The sequence below is a fragment of the Melitaea cinxia genome, chromosome 3 (assembly GCF_905220565.1).
Source record: "Melitaea cinxia chromosome 3, ilMelCinx1.1, whole genome shotgun sequence".
Taxonomy (NCBI): domain Eukaryota; kingdom Metazoa; phylum Arthropoda; class Insecta; order Lepidoptera; family Nymphalidae; genus Melitaea; species Melitaea cinxia.
In genome coordinates, this window is record NC_059396.1 from 3,092,002 (window position 1) to 3,116,519 (window position 24,518).

The 24,518-nt window shown below is 32.0% G+C and overlaps 3 protein-coding genes across 3 annotated transcripts in view; 1 reads left to right on the plus strand and 2 right to left on the minus strand.

Annotated features, from left to right (window-relative positions):
• LOC123669304 (GTPase-activating protein skywalker) overlaps window positions 1-14,709 on the plus strand; it is a 96,040-nt gene extending 81,331 nt beyond the window's left edge. Inside the window, exons 8-12 of the mRNA XM_045602916.1 lie at window positions 53-82; window positions 2,819-2,977; window positions 3,671-3,774; window positions 10,112-10,246; window positions 11,790-14,709. Of these exons, the coding sequence (XP_045458872.1) occupies window positions 53-82; window positions 2,819-2,977; window positions 3,671-3,774; window positions 10,112-10,246; window positions 11,790-11,931 (570 nt within the window). The 3' untranslated portion in view covers window positions 11,932-14,709. The remainder of the gene's footprint in view (window positions 1-52; window positions 83-2,818; window positions 2,978-3,670; window positions 3,775-10,111; window positions 10,247-11,789) is intronic.
• A 2,249-nt stretch (window positions 14,710-16,958) lies between these two features.
• On the minus strand, window positions 16,959-18,359 carry LOC123668973. The gene has a single exon (XM_045602662.1). It carries the CDS (start codon window positions 18,347-18,349, stop codon window positions 17,075-17,077), a length of 1,275 nt encoding a protein of 424 aa, XP_045458618.1. The 5' UTR covers window positions 18,350-18,359; the 3' UTR covers window positions 16,959-17,074.
• A 764-nt stretch (window positions 18,360-19,123) lies between these two features.
• Window positions 19,124-23,857, minus strand: LOC123669307 (la protein homolog). The gene is made up of 6 exons (XM_045602918.1): window positions 23,489-23,857; window positions 22,798-22,964; window positions 22,236-22,496; window positions 21,691-21,822; window positions 20,981-21,092; window positions 19,124-19,696 (listed from the first exon to the last, which is right to left on the minus strand). Exons 1-6 carry the CDS (start codon window positions 23,610-23,612, stop codon window positions 19,368-19,370), a joined length of 1,125 nt encoding a protein of 374 aa, XP_045458874.1. The 5' UTR covers window positions 23,613-23,857; the 3' UTR covers window positions 19,124-19,367.
• Window positions 23,858-24,518: the final 661 nt, after the last annotated feature.

Below are 24,518 nucleotides of genomic sequence, written 5' to 3' on the forward strand. Positions count from 1 at the left end.
AATTATATAAATATAATATTGTGTATTAGAAATTATTTTACTTAATTTGCAGAGAATGTCTGAGGAAACGTGCAAACAGATGGTATCGTACACGACAAAATTAGGCGTGGCTTTCGCTTTTGTTTCTCATTCAATCATTCGGTTGAAATTCTAACACAACTAACTTCAGTTACATCGAATTATTATACAAATTCGATGATACAAAATCATGAGTCTTAATTTCTTGTAAAATATAGCCTCTGTCTCCTCTCCTTTTGTTTTCGAATCCACGTTTTTTTTTTTTTGTTAATTTTCGATCCGTGTAGTGAGTTATTTTGTGAATACTTATCATGTTGTGTTCTATCGATGTATTCATTTTACTCGACACGATTCTCATCAGACATAAAACTATACTCAGACAAACAGTTCGAAGTTCATTTCGCCGGCTTTGAATGGATTTGTTTCTATATGCGTTTTTATATAAATGTTTCGATGTGTTGTTTTATGTAAATTGCTCAAAATTATAATCTAAACTGTTATAACTTTTACATATATTTGTAAGTGAAACATAAAAGTAATATGGCATGCGTGTGAGATGGTCTGAGATGGAGATATCGAAGAAATGTAAGTTAAATGGAACGAGCAATTGGAAATAGCTTGAGATGATTAACACATGTGAATAAGTTATAGATAATAGTGCTGTGACGGCATGTAACGATTGTTTTGTGTGAGTGCTAACTTTTGTGTCGATTTTCCTGTTAGGGCTCACATTCGCCGGGCCCGCGCGCCCTTTCGATGGGCGTTTATCCAATCCAAGCGATCAAGTCGCAGATTCTAGACCAGAGCGAAGTAAGATAACGTAGTGCTGTCACCAACAAACCTAAGTGTCGCCCATTTTGAGCTTGCGACCAATATCGATGTTTAGATGCACCGCTTGCCTCTATTAGGTGTTTAATTTATTATTTTTATTATTGAAGCAAAACTCCGCTTTCTAAAGTCGTCGAGATAAGGTCGCTTCGATTTTATTTTTTTATTTTGTTTATATGGTATTATTTTGCATTTGTTGTTGTAAGTGTGCGCGATAGTTGATACAGATTTTGTTTTGTTATTTGCGTTTTTAACTGTTTCATTTGAGTAATACAATTCGTATGTCGAAAATTGTCCTGAATTATAGTTTTACTAGCCAATAAATTCGGACGGTCCGCAAAAATAAAATCTGATCAACTCTGGCTAAAATTTTGCATGATTTCTCAGTTCTGTTACGCTAGTAACGTCATATTCCTCCAACTAAAAATAGCGTTGTAACATTAGGCCAAGAAAATAAGACCAATTCGATACATCACAAGCATCAATCAAAAGCACTCAGATTAACATCAACACTCGAAATTATACAAGCATATCGAACGACTTCGTCATATTCACCGTTCAGATCACGTTCATCATCATACGGAGTGTTCACAGAGTCCAAGATCCTCTCACCTGGCCCTGTGGTTCCCATTTCCTAACGCGGTGTTCAGCGATCAACGACAGCATTCATCAGACCTCCGTCAGAAGGTTCGATAGGGATTCATGTATCAGTTACTATCTTGTGGGGAATATTTTGGTGGCTTGATAAAAATTATATTAAATACCTGTTTATATCTCTCTTAATTTAGATTCTCATTGTTCATAATTATCACTTTTGTATTTTAAATATTATATTTTCATTATATCACCGTCACCTTTCAGAATAATCCATTTATTATCGTTCGAGTTCTATTCAGTTGAAAGAATCGTTCATTCGTAAAATCGATTTCACTAAGGAGAGATATAAACACACTAACGTTAACGTCACCGCTCACATTTCTGGTTGCAAGGAAGAGGACTAAACGACACACTATCACCGAATCAGTTCACGATAATTCTATCATGTTGTGTTATTATTTTTTAGTTCTATGCTAGCTTCTTCGAATTAGACTGTAGAAATGTAAATTATTCATTAATTTCGTCAGTAATAATAGTAATATTGTAATTGGAGTCACTTTCACCATTTTTTTCAGCGATAATACTTTATATGTGATTCCTATTTTATAAATAAGCTGAAGAAATGGTTAAAATGTCTCCTCTTTAATTTTAGTCTGTTACGGCGTTTACTATAATAATAATTTGTTAATCTAAATTGCATGTGATGTCGTTTGTCTGTCGAATTGTTTAAAATTTATTACATATTGTCTCCGTGTTGTATAAATGTTTAGATGTCCACAAGCACTTGGCACCTGTAGCCGTCACTAATATGACACGACTAATTTCGTGCCGTTACTATTAATGTTGTTTATAAGTAATTCTTTAATTTTTTTTTTTATTACGTATGTCTTATGATCCAAGATTACGTTGTTATTTCTTCAAAATTAATGTTTATTTGATTGGAATGTTCTAGTTACGTGTAACGAATCTTTCATTCCTTAGTATATTTAGTCAAACTTACTCATTACCTCTAGTGTTATGGTCTTAGATAATTTTAAAATTGTCGTTTTTAGAGTAGATTGTTTTGATAAAACATTTTAAACTTTCACTAATTGTTTATTTTTATATTACTCATATAAGAACGAGATCATTTGACCACAACAAATGAATTCTATCATACATTAATCCTGTAAAAATAATCGTTTTGATATTAATCAAATAACATTAGCATGTTTAACTAGAGAGAATATTACGAATCATTTGAATCGATGTTGTCATGTAGATATTTTGGATGATTTTACGTTAATTTATCAAGTAGATGTAGATGATTCTGATATTTTTGACGATTTCAACGATACAATGGATGATGAACTTAGAAAATTGTAACACATTTCAGTTGTTCACGCTATGGTCGTGGCTACCGGTAAGGATAACGATGTATCAGCCGGTGTTGCTCTACACTACAGAGGAACACGGATGTTCGTTGACGACCTTCTACGTGAGGGTCGAACATCACGAACCTACGTTGCTTATGATAAAGACTTGCAATAATGAGGTTAGTGTTTGGTAGATTTTTTTAAAGTTTATTTCTCTGGTTTTTGCTGTGAATAATTTTAATGTTATCAATTCAGAAAATTTGGTTTTTAAGGTGTTTTTGTATATATTTTATGTTACTAGTTTATAAATAAATTTTTCGATATGACATGAACTTTTCTAAATTACTTTGTTAATGTCCGTCTGCTGGTCAAAGGTCTCTTTTCCATATAGCCTTTGTTCATCACACTGGATCACTAACCATTGGCGGATAATTTCTACCTTGAATAACAATAGCTATCAGGTATATATGATAACAACCGGGAGCGATAGCTTTTCGTGCTTTCCGAAACACGGTGAAATGTAAATAAGGACACCCAGAAAAACTGTATGGTCAATTGTGATTTAAGCATTTTGTATGACAATAATAATATAATGGCCGACCGGTGGCGGGATAACCATTTTACTGCTGGCTTTGAAATACACAGGCCGAAGACGGGCAGCAGCGTCTTCGGTGCGACAAAGCCAGTACTGCGGTCACCAACCCGCCTGCCCAGCGTGGTGACTATGGGCAATACACACGAGTTCACGCCATTTTTGGCCAGCAGTGGACTGCGATAGGCTGAAGTGATGTGATGATGATGACAATAATTACTGGTGTTAAACATTCTTTTGTTTTCAAAATTAATATACGTAAATATTTTAATGTTTAAAGGTATTCGGAGCGTATTGTTCGACTCGGTGGTTCGAACGAAATCAAAAGGACGAAAGGGGTAATAGACAAGCTTACTTCGGTACCGGAGAGACATTCCTCTTTAGGTGAGTTACTTTTACTATCTCAAAAATCTACGAAATAGTAAAGATTTTGTACCACTCAAAAAATAATAGGGATTTAATCTTAACTTTTTTTATATGAAGAATTGATTATAAAGGCTTTTTTACTCCTGCGTTCCTTCAAATGGAAGGCATAGGTTTTATAGATCACGTCGGGCGTAGAAAAAATTCCAGCCCTTTTTTAAATTTTACGCTGTCTTAATATGCTACTCTGGCAACGTACTTCTGCATAACCGTCCAATACTATTTTTCTGAGCCCTAAAAACTTGAATAAGTGAAATATTAATACTAACTGCCGCATACAACTAAAAAGCTGCATAATCATGGAAACGAATAATTTTCTCGTGGAATTTTTTTCTTTGTAAATTGGACCTACTTATGCAAAAGGGAACCAATCCACACAAATGCCATAATCGAGATAATGACACAGAAGCTTTCAAAAATCAACCTTCTATCGACCCTGTAAAGATCAAAATGATCTGACAATTTTTACAGTATAAAACATTTCTATGACAAAGTTATCAACCAACATAACAGCAGTTGTTTAATAAACTAACAAGATCCATACCACATGGTCCTTTAATTTTTTATTTTTTAATCAAATAAGTAGAACCATGCGGGTTGGTTCTTGTTTGCATATTAAAATAGGTGTAATCCTATAGTTTACAAAGATTCACATTACTTGTTCCTTGTTGATATAATTTTATTTACGACGTCTAAGAAGTCATGTCCTTTGTATCTGTGTTGTGTAATAAATCCTCCTTAAAATTATTATTAAAATGTTTCAGTAGAAAAGAGATTAGCTCATTTAAAAAGTTTTATTCCCTAGGATCATATAATGCGCAAAATATGTTTTTAACTGCTTTAATAAAAGAACAAGCTGTGAAACGTCATTACGTTGCAACGGACAATAAATCTAAAATTTCACAGAAAAAGAAAAAGTCTTACTCTCGCTAATATTTTCTAGATGGTGTATCAGTTTGTAGAGATATGTTTGACAAAACATTACAGACGTCGGCAAAACGAATAAATACGTCGCTTTGTAAGGTGCGATCGCACAGTTGCATTAAAGATTATCGTAGTTCGCATGGCGGTTGCAATAGAGCATCTCCTGAAAGCGAGGAGTTCTTTATTAACCTTATGAAAAGGTTGTCGACATATGTATTATCGCCGACAAAAACAGAAGGGGTTAAGTTTTTGGGAGCAGACAAGACTTTATCAAAAATATACGAATTATACGTCGATGAAGCGAAAACCACTGGCGTGAAAATATTATCTGCTGCAAAAGTTAACAAATTGTTTTTTACAAAATTAACTAATTGAGGACTGACATGAAGCTAGCTAAAGATGATCCCACTGTCGAGACTCTGACTTTTGACCTCGAAAATACGTTACCTCTACCCCGTATACCTACAAATATCGTCTTTTACAAAAGACAACTCTGGGTACACAGTTTAGGGATACATACTGGGAGCAAAGACGAAGCTTACTGTAATGTGTGGGTAGAAGGAGAAGCTGGCCGATATGCTCAAGAGGTGGGGTCTTGCCTCATCAAACATATCATGGAAAGGCTTGATGGCAAGGTAAAATATCTGATTTTATGGAGTGATGCGTGTGGAGGTCAGAACCTCAATATAAAACTGATCTTAATGCTGAAAGCCATGTTGAATGAACATCCAACTTTAGACCAGATAAATATAAAATTCCTTGAATCAAGGCGTAGCTTCCTCCCAAATGATACAGATTTTAGAAAGATATAGTGCCCTTAAGCGTCAACAGAGGCTCTATACACCGGATGATTATATTCAGGTTATGAAAACTTGTAAAAAAAAACGAAACCAATGCATGTACATAGGATGAAAAATGAAGATTTCTTGTCATCATTGAAGTTAGAAAAAAATATAATAAATAGAAAGAAAAAGATACACGGAGAAAAAGTTTCATGGCTTCATACCAAAGAAATTATGATTAAATAGGATGAAATGTTCAAAATTTACATGAAAACTAATTTAAATAAAGATTTTAAGGTTGTGGATATAAAAAAAAAATGTTCGCGGAAGACAATATTTTATAACGAAATCGATAATGGAGCCACTTTGGCCACCAATGAAAGCTGTCCCTGACGCTAAGTTAAAGGATTTAAAAAGTATGCTACAGTTAATTCCGCAAGGCACCCATGATTTTTATGTAAAACTTATTGAAAAAGATGATATAGAATATTATTGAAAAATAAAAAAGGATATGTTAAAAGAAATATGGGAAATTGACCTGAAAAACATTCAAGATCGTCTTCTATATCATCTTTTCCGATCAATAATAAAATAAATAAATAATAATAAAAGGGTATGTTAAAAGAAATATGGGATTTTTCATTGTTTTCCTATAAATTTATAAAAATTAACAAAGAACCAACCCACACAGAGATAATTTTGCAAAAAGGAATCAACGAGTTTTCCTTTTATTATTATTAAAAATGCCAATGATTTTGCTCAAAATTATATTTGTATACATAGAATAAATGATTTGGTACAATATTATAAATAAATTTTATTCAAAGTAACAAACAATTTTACTGTATACAAAATTTTGACAAAAACGGCTTTTTCTCAAAACTGTCAGTGTGTGGGTTGGTTCTGTTTTGCGTAAGTAGGTCCAATTATAACCTCGCTCTCACGAAAGGTATCATGCGGAACGAGTCTGTCAAAATAGGTCATTTATTTAAATGAAGTCATTTCAAAATGGGCTAAGAATTTATTTTTCGCGTGCGACAAGATCTATTACACCCACAAAATGCTTCATTTGATGGAACGCAGTTAGGAGTTGAAGAACCTGGATAAAAATTGTTTTTCAAAATTTAATTATAAACTTTAAAAAAAAAAATCTTAAAACCAAATAGTGTTAATTCTACTTTTTCATAATGTGCTGATATTAATATATGGTCCCCTATTTGGTTTTGGGTACTTTATATAAACTTTTTTCTACAAAGAGATAGATAATAATTACTTATTCCTTCCTTTATATTGAGACACATGTGACAGATATCTGTAACATTTATGATGGCCAAAATATATAATATTAATAAAAAAATAATAATAGACAATTTAAAAATGTTCAAATAGTGCAATATTATAACAAAAAAAAAAAAAAAAAAAAAAAAATAATTGTATTTTGAAAAAAAAAATGAAGCTTTTTATAGTTATGATGGTTTGAGATATTTATTGCGTAAATTTTATTTATCATTTATTAAAATTATAATGCTTTTTAGTATTCTAGATCGCTTTCGCTGCACTGGTGGTAGATAACACGGCATATCTATTTTATACTATTTATTCTTTATGTACTTTCTTTTATTTTCTTTAGAATTATCGTTATATCTTCAATTGTTATTTGTTAGTTGCTTTTTATTGTATATGTTTTTCTAACCAATTGATATATTTAAATTTTTGAGTACCTAATAGTTTTAACTGAATTTTCGAATAGGCTTTTACAAGTGTACATATTGAAGATACGCTTGCACTTAATCACCATAAATTAGGTAACATTCTGTTAACTGCATTTCTGTTATACGTTGAATAAAAAAAAAAAAACTTTCGTGTATCTTTTTTTTTCTTTATAAATATATCAATTGGTTATTTACTTGGGTTCTTCGGGTAAAGGCTTTTCGTTTCGTTTGCTTCTGACCATCTCACAGTCGACACAGTATGGCGTGTTTGACACAAAATTTCGTACACCTCACCTATTTTTCTTTATCACATACTCTTTCTTACTCGACATTATACTGTCTTCTTGTAAGCACAGAAATTCGTTTACATTTCCAAATAATTAAAAAATATATTAGCACGACATTTTTATTCAAAATTAATGTTATAATTAATTTTTTGAAATACTTCCTTATTGATTTGTATTGTTTTATAAGATATCTTGACTGTTTCTAAACTTTTTCTTTACGTTTTACACATTTCTTTTTTTTTTTATTTCATTCTCCTGTTAAGATTTTTTAAAGTTTTTTCCTTCATAATAGGAAGTAGTAATTATTAAAAGTTAATATTTTATTAAAAATAAATTAAATTCTAGTATTTGTTTTTTTTTTTCAATATTTATGCAAAATATTTACAGCTTTTACGCTTTATAATTAGTTTTGTAATTTTATATTACAGATGCTTGATAATTATTAATTTAATGTATTACTATATTTATTTTATTATGCAAATAGTTTTTATTTTTAGCAGATTTATAAAACCCTATTTGGTAAATTGTGCTTAATTTAAGTTTAGTGGTTTATGGGCATGGAATGTCCTTTGTTGAATAAAAGCCCGTAAATAAAAATAGGTTGAAAAGTAAAAAAAAGTAAAGTTTTTTTTTTTACAAATAACAAAACAAGATATGCTCTTATGAATATCAATTCTGTTGTAATTGACAAATTTAATTATTATATTCTTACTATAAAATTTCACTTAAAGAGATAATAGAGATTGAGTAAATCTATACACGAAAAACAATAATTCATACTATTTTTGTGCCACATAAATTTTTGTGCTACCCACGCATAAAGGAATTAAATATATTTTTTAATATCTTATCAAAAATCGACCGTTCCAGCGGGGATCGAACCTGCATCTCCGACTGACCGTGTCGGTGCTTTAGCCAATTTAATTAAATAAATTAAAATAGCATGGTGTCGTCTTCTGTGAAAGATTTTCATTGTAATATAAAACTTTGAATAGTTACGAGTTCTATAATCATATCAAAAGTTGCGATCTAACGGGTACATCTTTCCATAGCACCGACACCGGTCAGTCGGAGATGCAGGTTCGATCCCCGCTGGAACGGTCGATTTTTGATATGATATTAAAAAATTATTTAACAATAATTAATTAAGAAATATTATGGTCTCAACCGATTACTATATTAATGTTAAAACTTTATTAAATCTCATCACTAATTAAGTACTGTAACTGTTTCGGGGTACTAATGAACTATCACCGACAATAACCTCACAGTATACGAAAATATATAATACTGTTTAACAAATAACAAAATATACACATTTATGTGCGTGTGTGTGAAAGAGACAGGAGATGGACGTTGACAAACAAAAGCATCTCAGTCTCTTTTTTTGAATATGAGATTATATGTTGTGTATGGTTGATTTTAATTAAATTTGTACAATACGTAAAAATGTGATGGTCAAATGTATACACAATTGTTGTTATTATTTACACTTTATTGTACACCACAAATATATTACAAACAAAGCATAAAGATAGTTCCAGACAGTGAAGTACAAATGGCGGTGGAAGACAGAGATCAAGGCCACTAAAAGTTATGCATACTGCATTTGACCTTTATGTAAATTAGTTATTTAATTGCAAACATTTTTTAATATCATATATTTAATTGCATTTAAGATATTGTACAAAGGGGAATGCCCATACGTGGTTTCCTCCTTCCACGTCGTTGTGCCTAAACCAAATTAATATTAAAAACTAAGTTTTTAATTTACACTAGCCATCGTAAAATACTTAGCCATAACTTCGACGGATAAGAATCCACATATTAAGCAGTAATTTATTCATTTCCGTTTTACTAGCAATTCCAAAGTATTTTTTGTTATGACATTTGAATCCTCAGTATTGCCATTTTCGTACGAGCGTATCGACTCACCAAAGTATAATCGATACACTTATATTTATTTTATTAAAATATCGAATTGGCAGTTCATAATAACATGTTAAATAATAAAGAAAATCAATTTTTATTTGATAATAATATGAGTTTATTTGATTAATCTATCTGAAAGTATCCTGTTGTAGTGTTTTTCAATCATAATCGATTAATCGATCTACAACTGGCAACAATGCGACATTCACTTGAAAGATGTCAAATAAGTCAAATGTGAAACTGTTTCGTTTTACTGATTGAAACTCTTTTAGCCATTAATTCTAAATTCATTCATTTTACTGACGTACCTTGAGTTTAAGCAAACTGAAGCATTAACTTACTTGCATTCAGATCATATTCAAACATTTACAGATAGTTAAAACTTCAAATGTAAATAAAAATACTAAATGAATGAAGGATAAGAAAACCACTTTTGTTGTGACTTTTTTTCATTATACCCGTCGAGCTAGAGAAACAGCGTTTTTTTAATTAAATGTACACTAAGGAACCTACAAAATGTGGTAAATATCATCATGGCACAAAATTTTTTAAAGCGAAACTAAAGTCCATACTGCGGTGGGCATTCTCCTTTGGTCGAAAACGAACGTCACATACATCCCAAACCCACTTCACACGGTGTCAGAAGTCGCGTTCCTTGCAGCCTTTACCCGGAACGAGCCAAGTACCCCTGGGTGGGTTGCTCCATCGGTGCCGATGGCAAGGGCGAGGAAAAAGTCTCCCACGCCTCCGAGCTCTTCATGGCCGCCGACTCCAAGATGATCACCATCGGAGGGGGGTCAGTCACTTCAAAATATCACTCTAAACCCGCCCATTTCAGCCTCCACCCCGTCAGAGCGAAGTACCCCTGGGTCGGTTGTGAGAAGGAGAACGGCACTGAGGGCGATGGCAAGACTACACACGCGAGTTCTCTTTTCATGGCCGCTGATAATACAATGATTACTATTGGAGGAGGGTAGGTTCTTATTTATGTAAAGGTTTCATGACAGCCGTCTTCAGGTTTCTTCTGAGAACATTCTTCTGAGGTAGGGCACAGCAAGATTTTTCCTGCTCAAAATATGGAGCAGCCCGATTGGGGTAGTACCTCGAACTTACAGAAATCACAGCTAAATAATACTGTTTTCAAGCAGTGTTGTGTTCCTGTGGTGAGTAAGGTGACCAGAGCTCCCCGGGTACAGGGGATAGAGTCTGCAAGGCGCTTGCGAGAAAAAAGCTGGACCTTTGTTAAAAGAAATGTTCTAAGTCGTCTTCATCGAATCTGATGGGTATGTAACAAAAACTAATTAAATTTTTATCAAGATATTAAAATGATTTTATATAAATGGTAAAGCCGTCATCAATGGTAAGTGGGTTTAAGTTAAAAATAAAAATGTTTCAAGAAAGTATCAAGGTCACAACAAGTGCAGGTAAAAGAAATATTTACTATTTGGTAATTTCTTTTTTGAAGACTAGACAAAATGGTTTTGATACTTAAATCCAACTAACACCATCAGTTTACAATCTATTTATGTTAGTACATAACACAAGTAGAGTGGTAATAAAACAGTTTGGTACTTGACCTTTATTTATAATATTTTTTTTTTTCATCAGATAATATATTAATTATAGATCTAATTATAATGTTGTGCGATAGTAATTAAAGCATTTTTCTTTATTGTGAATTTGAATGAAGGAAATATTTTTAATTTGACCCAAATGTTGAATTTTTTTTATTAAATACAGGTGCGCGTATTACATTCAAGAAGTTTCCATATTTATTTAAATCTGTGAAACAAAATCATATTTAATTAAATAATAACCATAAACACTAGATGACCGCTATGGTGTAATGGCTCGTGTGCCGTGTCGGCGGCACCCACCGACGGTTGCGGGTTCGATTCCCGCTTGGAGTGGATATTTGTGTTTAGACAAAAAGTAATTTCCAGTCTGATTGTTAGTCCTTGTTAGTACCGTGCCTCAGATAGCATGTTAAGCTGTCGGTCCTGTTTGTTGTCATGTCCACCTAATAGCGATCGTTACTCATAGTAGGGAATATGCGTATACCATGCTGCTTCAATGCGGGTTGGCGGATGCCAACTCGCATTGAAGCAGCATGGTGGATTAAGCTCTTATCCTTCTCCTACACGGAGAAAAAGTACAACGTAACATTATAATTTCTTTTTGTATGAGTAAATTTATGATAAATTGAATTTAGTGTACTTTCCAATTTGCCATTGTATGTATATTACAATGTGTGTATATTACAACCTGAAGCGTAGCATAAACACTAACCAAATAATTGAATATAGCACGTATTTAACTATTTTTATTTCTTTTTACAGCGAAGGTCAAGCGATTTGGATGGACGAGAACATTCGTTTCGGTAAAACGGATCGCTGTTCAACATTTAACAACCCGCCTCTCTGCCCGAGCGGAGACTTCGAGATACGAGTGTTAGAGGTGTACGGCTTCTCCGGGGCCTAGGTCGATATCGGTATTTCGATACATCGATATCGATACTCCCGCCGGACGATAAGGAGTGGTGTAATCTCGATGTGTGCTGTATATGATTGCTCCCGTTTATCGATTTCTCCCTCGTGTTTCGAATAAATTATCATCGAATGCAACGAGTTATTGAAAAAGTATTATTTGATTGGGCTATTTATTCAATACTGGCTGTATACGCTTGGCAATACTTCGCTTTGTTTACGGAATAGTGCATGCGATATTCGGTTTTACGTTAACATTTAAAAGTATGTAATAGCACGCACTGTTTCGACTGAAGTGTCGCTAGTGTATTAATGGTAGCAATTTAAAAAAAAAATATTTTTTTAATACGTAAAAATCATAGTAATCGTCGTACGTTGTTTCGAAATGTAATAAAATTTTGTATCTGCTAGATATTTGTGAGTCGTTTTCGATAATATTTCATGTCATCGTGAACAAATGTGTGATTCGTTGTAGCCCCTCGCCGTCTCAACGGACTGTGTATTCGTATTCCTATATTTATTCTACGTGTGACCCCGTAGTTGAAAATTAACACAGCTGTCCGATCAAGACAACGAATCGGGGAATTTAGGTTGTTTCGTGTTTGATATAATTAATCTATATATAGTTGTATGTCTGCGAGTACAAATGAATATGTCGTATGTATCAACTCGGTAAATACGCTTATGTAAAGCAATATTCGTAGGGCATAGCCGTGGTGTTTGTTTCTATCGAGGTGAACATTCCAGTGAAGCGTTGGGTTCGGATAACTCGGCCGTGAAATAGAGGAAACTGGATCTTAATGCAATGAAAGCAAGGTTCGTAATCGATTGGCAACGACAGTATTTTGTATCGTTTAGTGGATTTATATTATCGCTTTAGGCTTGTCTTTAATGTACTCAAACCGTTATCACTTGTCTTTGCTCACAAAATGTACCAAAGATGTTAAACGTAGTTATTTTGTAGACAAATGTTTGATCCCCAGCCTTTTACATTAAATACTGCCTAACAAAATTGTCTATGCTACTATTTATTATCTGTATCGCTTAATATACACAATTTTGGAGGGTAGTTGGAATGGAAGTGCTTTAAAGATGAAACTAAAAGTTCAAATGATCGGAGAGATTTTACCGGTCGAAGCATATCGCATCAGTGATACATATCGTCTTAAATAGGTGTATCGAAACTGTAAGCAATTACGGAAACTAGAACTTGAGTAATATCTCCATAGTTGCGTACAGTTTTTTAAAGCGTTCGTATACCCAGATGTTAGCGTTACAAACATTTGCCTACAAAGGTTATTCAAAGTTCTAGAATAAAAAAAAAATTAATATGAAGTTTTATAATGTTTAAATATCTTCAAAAATAAACATGAAGTTACAATTTTATCATAATCTGTTAAATAAATGCTTATTATATTACGTCGAACAAAGGTTGCCAGATATGTGAATTACGGCGACCCCATCACACCAGTAGACACTGCCAGTCCATGCGTGATATAGTATTATTTACAAGTAAATTTGAAGGAAATGTGCCAAAAATGGACCATTTGAAATCAAATATGGCTGGAATGGTATTGTCTATGGACGTTCGCTTCAATATGTGTATGTAACTATTTACACAGTCGATGTCTAGTTGGTAGATTTCATATTTTGATGAGTGTGTATTGAGAAAGGTTCTTGGCAAGATCTACGTGATTGTGATGTGGATTGAAGTTTAAAAATTTAAAATAAATATTACGTTCATGTTTAAAACATAAATGTTCTCTCGCTGCGTAACACGGCCCTAGCTTTGGGGCCGCTTGCGTTTATTTCGCCTATTGTTTTGCTACGTCTATGTAAATATTTATTTTATTGTCTCTGCACATTTAAGTTGTCTATGTTTTTTTTTCTTTTAAGCCTTATTTACATAGATACATTAAAATAAGTAAGATTTTTTTATTTTTTATGTTATTTTTTGTGTATTATAATGAGATGTAATGTGTAGAGACGTTCGAACGTAGTGAAACTTGGAATTGCCACGGTACTACGACATGTTTTCTGAAGCCTAAGACTTGTTTTAAATTCAGATTATTTATATAATTTATTAAATTAGGTAAAAATATAACGTTTGTAATGTATATTATTGATTTGCCTCCGTGGACGGTGGTCAAGAAAGGTCACATGTTAAGTTTTAAGGAAATAATAATATTAATTGTTCGCTCAGTTGTTTGGGTGACGCCGGCAACACAAATATTTTTAAACGCAACTCCGCACGCCAATTGTAAACGACACAGATTATAAAGCGCGAAAAAGTATCTGTGTTGCCAGCTTAGTACTGACCGTGAGAAACGCGCTAGCGTTGTTGCTGTTAGCAATTTATGGTTGATCAGTGTAAAGTCTAGTCTTTATTCTGTTTTTTATTCTTTATCGATATAATATCTATATATTAATGAATTGATATTTGAATATGTGCGGTTTCGCCCCCAGGGGCTCGTAGGCTCGTGGTTAGATAGTGTTTAAGTACATTTAATGTAAAGAATATACAGTTATTAATCTCTGTTCTCCTGTCAGTATTTGTGGTGTATGTTTTTTTTATGAGGATCGAATGCGATATGACAAGAGTGACGGCTCGCATGCTTGTGTTGTCGTGAATGAATGCCGGATGCTTTGTTTTGTTAATGTACTGTTACATTCGAATAAATATTCACCGTCCGAGCGACGGTGTGAACTCTTTTATGGTAATGTAAATGTTGCTTTATAATGTCTACAAAAAAAATATATAATCCCATATAAATGTTGTTGTTTTATTTTTATATGTTTCTTTTAAAATACTTTGTGTGTAAAATGTAATACGAGGAAAACTAACTCTCGATATGTCTCGTACACCTTTGTATCGTTAATTTATAGCCAAAAAAATCTCAAAATGAATATTCTGGTATCTCTTAAATATAATATATATATGTAATTATCTGACAACAGAACCTTAAGAGCCATTTCACAAAAATCGGTAACAATCCGCGAAATTGTAATATTTTGACGTCGTTAATCTCAGTGTTGGATGCAATAATGTATTTTATATTCTTGAAATATAATATAGCAACCTTTGTTGTAGTCCATAGTCAGATCAGAATTTTGATTTATATTATGTGTATAAAATTATTAACCTTTTCATCAGCCTCCTCCCTGGGTAAACGGTCGCAATGTGTACTTTGAAGTCCTACTTTTCAATAACCTCTACGTTGAAACAATTTTAAAAAAATATCATAATATGTGGAATATAATTTTGTTGTCCACTATCATAGATTTTTATTCCATTTGTATCTCTATTAAACGATAAAAAAAATTTAAAGTTACGAATATTTTCCAAATAAGTACAAATTTAAAAGCGATATTTCTCTTAGAAAACTAAGAAATTTTAACGAACTATCTTCATCAAAGTAAACTTACATCATTAAGGAATACAAAAAAAAATAATTAAAAGATGTAATTATTTTTAATACATTTTATATTAAATAATAAAAAGATAGTATATATTGCCACGCATCAAGCCCGGTAAATCAGTCGAGCGCTAGCGCTCTTAGAGGTAAGGTCCACGCCAAATTCTGCGCAGCCGTCTCTTTCGCTCACACGCGCCAAGCGCCTGTTGTTATAGCGGATAAAACGCATTTGATACTTTCATAATAAAATATAAATAAAATAAACATATTACGAAAATGACTGTAAAATAATATAATGATAATTTCTGTAAACAAATGTATAATTTAATTTTCTTTTCTCACACTATCAATACAAATAGGCATTTCAATCTGTTTGTCTTGTTATTTGTTAATTAATATGTTTGTCGGTGTCGATGTCATTAAATACTTTTTTATTCATATCGTAAATATTAGATTCATTCGTAAACTGAAAAAACTAAATCAATTTAAAAAAATTGTTTCATAAAATTGATTTTTTTAATTTTATTTTAAATTTATTGACTGTTGTTATATAACATACTTGAAATTTTTAACAAATTAATTATGTAAAAAACATTTTATACCATAGTTATAATTTTTATTATACATCAGAAAATGATCACGATGGTCTTTTGGTTGTCACACTATACGTACTAGCACAAAGATCGCGCGGCTCGTACGACTCGCGCGATGCGACCAAATTTACCTAAACTTGCAGAGCGTAAAATTGTGAAATGGCTCTTAATGATGTTTAAACTTATAATTTAAATTAATTATGGCCGATTTTCGACCACTGGGCGACCACTAGTATAACTAAATTGCTATATTATTAGCCAAATTTTAACTATTAAATAATGACAAATTAGCGCTTTTTTTTAAATTGTGTCACATGAGTATAGTTCTCGGCACAGATCTAGAGCGTTGACCTTCAACTGGCGCAGAAACGAATTTTAGGGATGGTAAGAAGTGAGAAACAGTGGCGAGATAATCATATTGTCGTACAATGATTGGTCAATCGCACGTCGCGACAAAACATTTATCATTTTGTTATTTTTATTTCAATATATTTTTTTTGTCAATAACAAAAAAAATGTATTAGCATTCAGTCTGATGGATATATTGCAAGTATTTTAAAGCTGAAAAAAAACTGAATTTTGTTGTTGTTAAAATTGTCTATGCTATTTTAGCTATACCCTAAGCCATAAAATTAATCAAAAGAATTATAAAAATATTTTTTTAACACTACATATAATCCAAAAAATAGTAAAAAAAAAATAGACACACTAGAAACTACTTTGAAGTATAATGTTTTATTGTGATATCATTAAATGGTTTAAAGCTACTTTTACAATAACAAACAGAAAATTACAATTAGTCACTTTAAGTTATCATTTTTTTAGTAACATTTTGATAAAGAATCAATGGGAAATGTTTTTTTGAGAACTTATTTAAAAAAAAAATAACTCGTTTCATATTAGGAATTTTACAATTGAAAAGAAAAAACAATAAAACTATAAGAGTTAAATTAATACACTGTTTAAAATATAAATTAGTAAAGAAGTGTATTTAAAAAAAAAAAAAATTAAAATAAAATAGAAATATCATTGTAATTGTGCATATTTACAAAAGAAATATTTATTTTACATTAAATATTAATAAAACATAGCTACATCCTTTCATTTTGAAGTATCAAATCACAAAACACTAGCAGTTTTCCGTGTCTTTTAATCTAGTCCTATAGTTGCTCACTCTATCAGACACTGCCTTGGATAATAACTTATCTTCAACTAAGCCAAACATTTCATCATAGTCCTTGTTAATTTCGTCCATAGCTTTATACAAGTTTTCATCTGAACACTTATCAATGTAGTAAAAAATGAGTGTGCTCAACGATGCTTTCATTTTTATCGAAAAATCTTCTAATTCCTCTTTATCGTCACTTTCAAAACTGGACCCACCATTCCTATCAGTTTTGTCGATTGAACTCAAAGTTACCCACATGTTGTAGCTCTGTGTGAAATACTGATTGTGTTCGCAGATACTACTAATATCAAGAACTCTGACAATTGTAACAGTTGAATCGATAATATCTACTAGATCCATATCAATTTCTTTTTCTTTGACAAATTTATTCTCATAATAAGTGAAAACAACTGAAATAATGTTTAATGCGTCAATTTTGTTATCCTGATACACCTCATATGATTTATCAAAACCGACTAGATTCAGTGTGATTTGCAAACTGATTATAAATATCCTTTCTAATTCATCTCTATTACAAGACTCTTTCTGGTTGACCGTGATCTCTGTGAATGCTATGGACAAAGCTTCAATAGCTTCAGAAGTAACAAAATGACCAAAGAAACGGGTTCGGAGCTGGTCAGTATTACAATATGAGCAAATTGTGTTAAAGTTTTCTAAGCTCGTTAATATTAAATCCTTATTAGACGAATTTTTCAATATAAAATATAAGGCACTAGAATATCCAATTTTAATAAATAGTTCGATCCATATTGATATTAAGCTATTATCAGCTAAAAACAAGCTAGAATTAACGAGACGTAATAATTGGACGATAATTAAGCTGTCTTCAGATTTCGTGTATTCTAGTAATAAAGTGAGAAATGTGTCCATTTTCAAGAGTGCCTGTGCCGCTTCTTTTTGGCAACACATGTTACCGATAATCCCTATAAGAATTTCAACAATACGAGGAGACTCGACAACTGACCAGGCGAAGTTAAACAAACTTAAAGCATCATGCTTTTGGAGAAATAGCACCACATCTCTTTCGGCTGTCATATCCCATAACGTACACAAGTCTTCTTCAAACGTTTTTTCTTGTACTTCATCTTTTAGTGTATCTAAGTTCGCGAACTTTAATAACAATTTCAAAACAAAACGTTCACTATAAACAGTGTCGCCTATCACATCACCATTGACGACATCTTCATCTTTGCTAGCGTCATGATCTGGTTTCATTTTTATTTCGTATATGACAATACATAAATGATTGAATTATCTTTGTTTTTAGAAAATTTATTCGAATTGGTCGTTTAGGTTGGGTTTCGTATTAGTCACAAATCAAAGAGTAGGTAAAGTCACAAAAGTACAATTTGACGTTTAACTACGGAGTAGGAACGCGAAAAAAATATCGATACTTTGTGCTATCGAGTACATTACCAATCGATACCAATACTTTGTATTCGATACTTTTACTCAATGAGTACTTTTTGGCAGGTATCGTATCGAATGGTTAATAAGTATGTTTAGTTAACATAATCTATTCATTACATCTCAATATTCAGGGCAGAAATCGAACCCCCCATACTCCTAGAGCTGATGAGCAGGCTGACAAGGTCACTATATACTATGCCAACGGGCTAGTTATATTTATTTTCTCAGAATACTTTTAAAACTTTAATTTTTAGCTATTCCTTTACCTCAACTCTTTTCAAACTAAATTAAGAATTTCCATAATTTTTAATAGAATATAAATTAATATTTGGAAGACATCTTATAGTACTAAAATTATAACAAATAATTTTGAATAATATAACGAATAATTTTAACAAATTATTTAAAAAATTTAAAAGTAATTAAAATGACTAATGTTGCCTTGCAGTCTTTGAATCTAATAATATGTACTCAAATATCAACTACCAATGTTTTTATCTGACCAGAAAACTCCAGGACCATAGGCAATATAGAGAAATTAGAGGATAAAGTTAAGGGTTGTAATAAGAACTCATTTCATCAAAATATAACTTTTAATCACATTTTAATAAACAACAAAAGCTAAATCGTAGGATGTAATCTGATTTAACAGTGTCCTAAATATAGTTAAACATACAACTTATTTTTTAATAATAAGTTTACTTATTACTTTTACATTATAGAATCGCTGATTCATTTTTTATTGCTATGTTGATACAAAAGCTTTTACACAAAAAAATTGAATTATACTTTAAGTAATAATCAGTTAATACACTAATATACACTAACTATCGGCAGCCTTGACTTTAGAGGGTGGGCCTTCAACATTGTCCTGCTTCCTCTTTCTACCCTGTCTTCCCTTAAATTGTTTGCCTTTGTTTTGTTTAAAGTTCTTCATATTTTTGCGACGTTTCGACATCTCTTCGATAGTTTTGTCTAAGTATGTTTTCTCCTCCTCTTCCTCCAGAACTCGAAATACAACCTCTGAATCTCCAATTTTTAGTTTACCGTCAGTCATTTTTTCAAATACTTCCTTTGCAGTGTTTTCTTTTGCCAATCGCACCCATCCTTCCGCGTCGCCTACCTTAAAATCGATGTATGCGATATCTTGACCTAAAATTAAGATTGGTTCTATGTTATACACTAAAATTTCTCATGACAAAAACAGACTATTACACATATATACGGTTTTAATGTAACGAGTTTAATATGCAGATGAGGATAAATAATTGTGTTTGCTCGCAAACGAAAAAAAAACCGACTTCAATTACATCGGCGAGTAATACAACGTAGATCGACGAAAAAATAGTCAAGTAACTACGCGTTATCAAAGATTACTCAAAAAGTAGTTATTAGATCTCGATAAAATTTATATGTGACCACATGATAAACATCAGCTTTCGATTAAATTAAAAATTATCAAAATCGGTACACCCAGTAAAAAGTTATTGCGGATTTTCGAGAGTTTCCCTCGATTTATCTGGGATCCCATCATCAGATTCTGGTTTCTTTATCATGGTACTAAACTAGGGATATCCCCTTTCTAACAAAAAAAGAATTATTCAAATCGGTATACCTAGTAAAAAGTTATTGCGGATTTTCAAGAGTTTCCCTCGATTTATCTGGGATTCCATCATCAGATCCTGGTTTCCTTATCATGGTACTAAACAAAGGATATCTCCTTTCTAACAAAAAAAGAATTATCCAAATCGGTACATCCAGTAGAAAGTTATGCGGTATAATACAATGTAGGTCGACGAAAAAAGCGTCAAGTAAAAACGCATTATTAGATATAGCTCGAAAAGTAGTTGTTAGATCTCAAATAAATTTAAATGGGACCAATTGGCACACACCACCTTTCGATTAAAAGAAAATTTGTCGAAATCGCTCCACCCAGTCAAAAGTTCTGATGTAACATACATAAAAAAAAAAAAATAATAATAGTCGAATTGAGAACCTCCTCCTTTTTTGGAAGTCGGTTAAAAAAGGGATATATTAGTGAATAAATAATCTATAAGAACGTTAACTACAACTACACATAAATATCGACCAATGTAATAAGAGTAAATGCAGATGAAACTCGTTTTTATGTGTACTAATAAACTATTTGAGAAGAGTTTCCTATTCAAATTCTAAATAACTAGTTATGCACCGCGGTTTTACTCGAGTCAATTAAGAAAAAAATATATTAAAATTGCATATAGCCTATAGTCTTCCTCGGTAAGCGGAGTATCAAACACAAAAATAATTTTCAATCTGAACCAATAGTTCCTGTAATTAACATGTTCAAACAAACAAACTCTTCAGCTCTTTAATATTAGCATAGATATATATTTAGATAGATATTTTATTTACTAACGAAATATAAAAATATACAATTATTGATAAAATATTTACCTAGAGGAGTGAGAGCTTCCTTGACCTCTTCCCTAGTCATCTTGTCGTGTCCCTGGCTGAACTGGAGAACTGTTCCTGTTGGCAGCTTAAAGTCTTCCTTGTCTTCTTTCACCTACAAAAAACATTTTAATGATAAAAATAAATAAATATAATATATAAACTATTGGCCTAAGTCAAGTATAGTTATATACTAGCCGACCCACACATATTCATTAACAAAATATATTTACAATGAATAATCTAAGTGGCGTAACTGGCGTAACCCCGGGCGGCACACGAAAGGGGCCGGTAAAATTCCCACAAGTTTTTACAAATTCCCAATCGCGTCCACAAAATAACACATAAAGAAATGAGTGCCTTAGACCACACGACCGAAGAAAAACTTCCTTGGCTCCATCTAACTTAAATCTCCCTTGCAATTTATGTTCCCCTCACCCGATCACACATTTTTAATGATCCCGTCACGCATCACGCATCAACCAGCTACTCCCCAAGTTAAGCGTTTTACTAAAAAGTTTTACTACAAAATGCAGTAGAATTCAGAATCTCCAACTTTATTGAAGTCTGTTAATGAACATGAGATTTATGAACATACACATTATGATATTTTGATGTACAATAAAGAATATTATTATGTTATTGTTACTTTATATACTAGCAGACCCTAAAGGCTTTACCTAAAAATATTTAATAATTTTTTAATATTTTACCTCTTTGACTTTTTTCTTATCCTTCTTAGCAGCATATTCTTCTTGTTTCTTCTCTATGTAGTTCTCTTGCCATAGGATCAACAGTTCAGTCTCATTATATTTTAAGTCTTTCATTTCTACTACTTTCTCAGCCTGAAAAATTAAATCACATAGAGACATTGTCGATTTCATCGGTGACAAATAGTGTTATGTTAGATATTTGGCAAAAAATATATATTAAAACAATTAATTATAAAAAAAAGTAAGTAAATATACACATCATCTCTGTTAAGCCGACTTTGCAAGATATTACCAATTTTGTATTAAAACAGTTTATTTTTTTTTAAATAGTAACTGTGGAATTTCTCGCTGTTTCTTCTCAGCAGAAACTACAACCTTAATTGATGGGGGATTCACTTTTAACAATAAAAAAAAAATTTGTAAGACTAATAGGCGCTTTTGAAGACTATTTCAATAAAGCTATTTTGATAACTAAAATACTGAATTTACAAATCATCATTAAATTAAGTAGCAAATTATTTTTAAATGAATATTAAATCAAATACCTGCTCTTTAGTTTTGAACGTAGCAAAAACTGAGCCCTTGAAAATTCGTTTCTTTGATTGCCGATCTAGGTATTTTCTCATAATTATGTTTTCAACATCATCAAACTGTCTAAAGTACTTCAGTATCTCATCTAGAGTAGCTTCTTTTGGGAAACCTTTCACGTAAATTGTCCTCATTGCCAGTTCCTTACGTCTCTCTTCGTTCATTTCAGGTATCGGCAATTCAGGATTTCTGCGAACTTTTTTGTTGTCTTCAGATACCTAGAAAAAAATTTTTTTTTTCACATAAACTAACTTTCACTTGTACAGTATTTGTTAAAATAATTTAATTAGTTTCGAAACAAATCATTACCTATCAGGAACGGTTTAAATGACAATAAAATATTTAACACAATAGATGCATGTTCTGATGATGTCTGTTCGTAATACAGCTTACACCAATTTTTTTTTTTTAAATAAATACACTAAAATAAAATTGCCTGCTTTTTTCCACATCAAGAATGAAGGAAAACAAGCATTTTATTTCGTAAACATTAAATAAAGATACAAATCATTAAAATACCTCAAGTAATCCAGAAGTTGATTTGTTAAGGGCGTTTGCAATTACTTGATAATCAGTGGTGAGTTTTGCAAGACGGTTGAACGTTCCGAGGACCTCGAATGGAATCCATCCATCATCAAGCTTTACTTGCTCTCGTAGGAACTTGTCTCTGGGGAGGTTGAGATCACCTGGAAACAAAATTATCAATATAAATCAAAATTATAAATTTTACAGGATTTTATCCCACGGGCACAACTGAAAGCCATTAAACCTATCAATCAATCAATGTTAAATTTACGACAGGAGTAGCATTCAAGAAATGTTTAAATTAAGTAACGAAATGAATCATACTAAAATAAATAATGGAGCTTACTAAACTTCGTAAAGAAAAACAACATAAATTACCACATTATAATAATCAGTATGGCGCAAAATAAATCAATCTTCTTGAAGGTATACTATATATATACAAATATATAAAGATCATCATCATTACAGCCTATACAGTCCACTGCTGGACATAGGCCTCCACAAGTTTACGTCAAAAATAACGTGAACTCATGTGTTTTGCCCATAGTCACCACGCTGGGCAGGCGGGTTGGTGACCGCAGTACTGGCTTTGTCGCACCAAAGACGCTGATAGAAGAAAGACGCAGACGATATATAAAGATAGTAAACAAAAAAAAAAAACACGATTAAAATAATTACTTACCAAAGTAATACTCCACTTGTCGAATAATGGCTTTGTCTAAATCGGTTTGCTCTTCTTCTGCACCGTTTTCTTTTTCATTACTCTCCTGTCCATTGCTAGGTGGGACCACGTTTTCTTCAGTCATATTGAAAGGAAATATTAAAAATATTGGACTCTATTTGCAAATATAATATGACGCAATTTTTTTATTTTGACGACGATTATATCGCGTAATATTAGGAGCTAAATAGTGAACTTAAAACAGTCTAGCCACTGTTGTTAATAATTATACAACTGAAAACACGTGTTAAAATATATTTGAAACCCACATGCGATCACCGGTGTGCTAATTTAAAGTGAAGCTTGCGGGGCCAGGGCCCGGGGGACTGGGGAGTTGCCAAGCACAGATTACTATTACCTTGTTTAATAATGGGCTATTTGACAATGTGAAAAATAAAGTGTAAATTGCTGTTATCAGTATATATTATGAGTTTAAAAGTGGTTATTTATTAATATAAGTTAAAAAAAAATAATTATTGAATTTAAAAATCAATAAATACAAATTCATTTTTTTAAGCGTATGTCACGTGACACAGAACGTTCCTGATTGGTCGAGTTTATGATGACGTCACTTGCCTGTAACCGCATTTACCTGCTTGATGTGCTTAAATGCTTTCGAATTTGTTTTAAAAGAATATCCTATTTTATCCATTGTTTTTGTGTGATTTATTTGCAATATTTTACAAATTCTGTCAGCTTTATCATGGACAGCAGAAACCTGCCCCAAGTCGACGCAATCATGGTCGAATTATTTTTCAAAAATAATTCCGATTTCTTTGCTTCGGAACTAAATAATTGTGTTTACTCGCAAACGAAAAAAAAACCGACTCCAATTATATCGACAAGTTGTAGTAGTAGTGTCGTACAACGTAAGTAGACAAATAAATTAACAAACGCACTAGTCGTCACTACGACTTTCGCGGGTTTCTCTCGATTTCTCTGGGATTACATCATCAGATTAAAGTTTCCTTATCATGGTACCACACTTGGG

What these genes read in the sequence shown, in the direction of transcription:
- LOC123668973 (XM_045602662.1), bottom strand. Translation starts at nt 18,349, where the DNA reads ATGAAACCAGATCATGACGCTAGCAAAGATGAAGATGTCGTCAATGGT.
- LOC123669307 (XM_045602918.1), bottom strand. Translation starts at nt 23,612, where the DNA reads ATGACTGAAGAAAACGTGGTCCCACCTAGCAATGGACAGGAGAGTAAT. An exon ending in CAACTTCTGGATTACTTGAG is followed by an intron (nt 22,497 to 22,797) that starts GTATTTTAATGA and finishes ATTTTTTTCTAG; the next exon opens with GTATCTGAAGACAACAAAAA. An exon ending in ATAAGAAAAAAGTCAAAGAG is followed by an intron (nt 21,093 to 21,690) that starts GTAAAATATTAA and finishes TGTTTTTTGTAG; the next exon opens with GTGAAAGAAGACAAGGAAGA.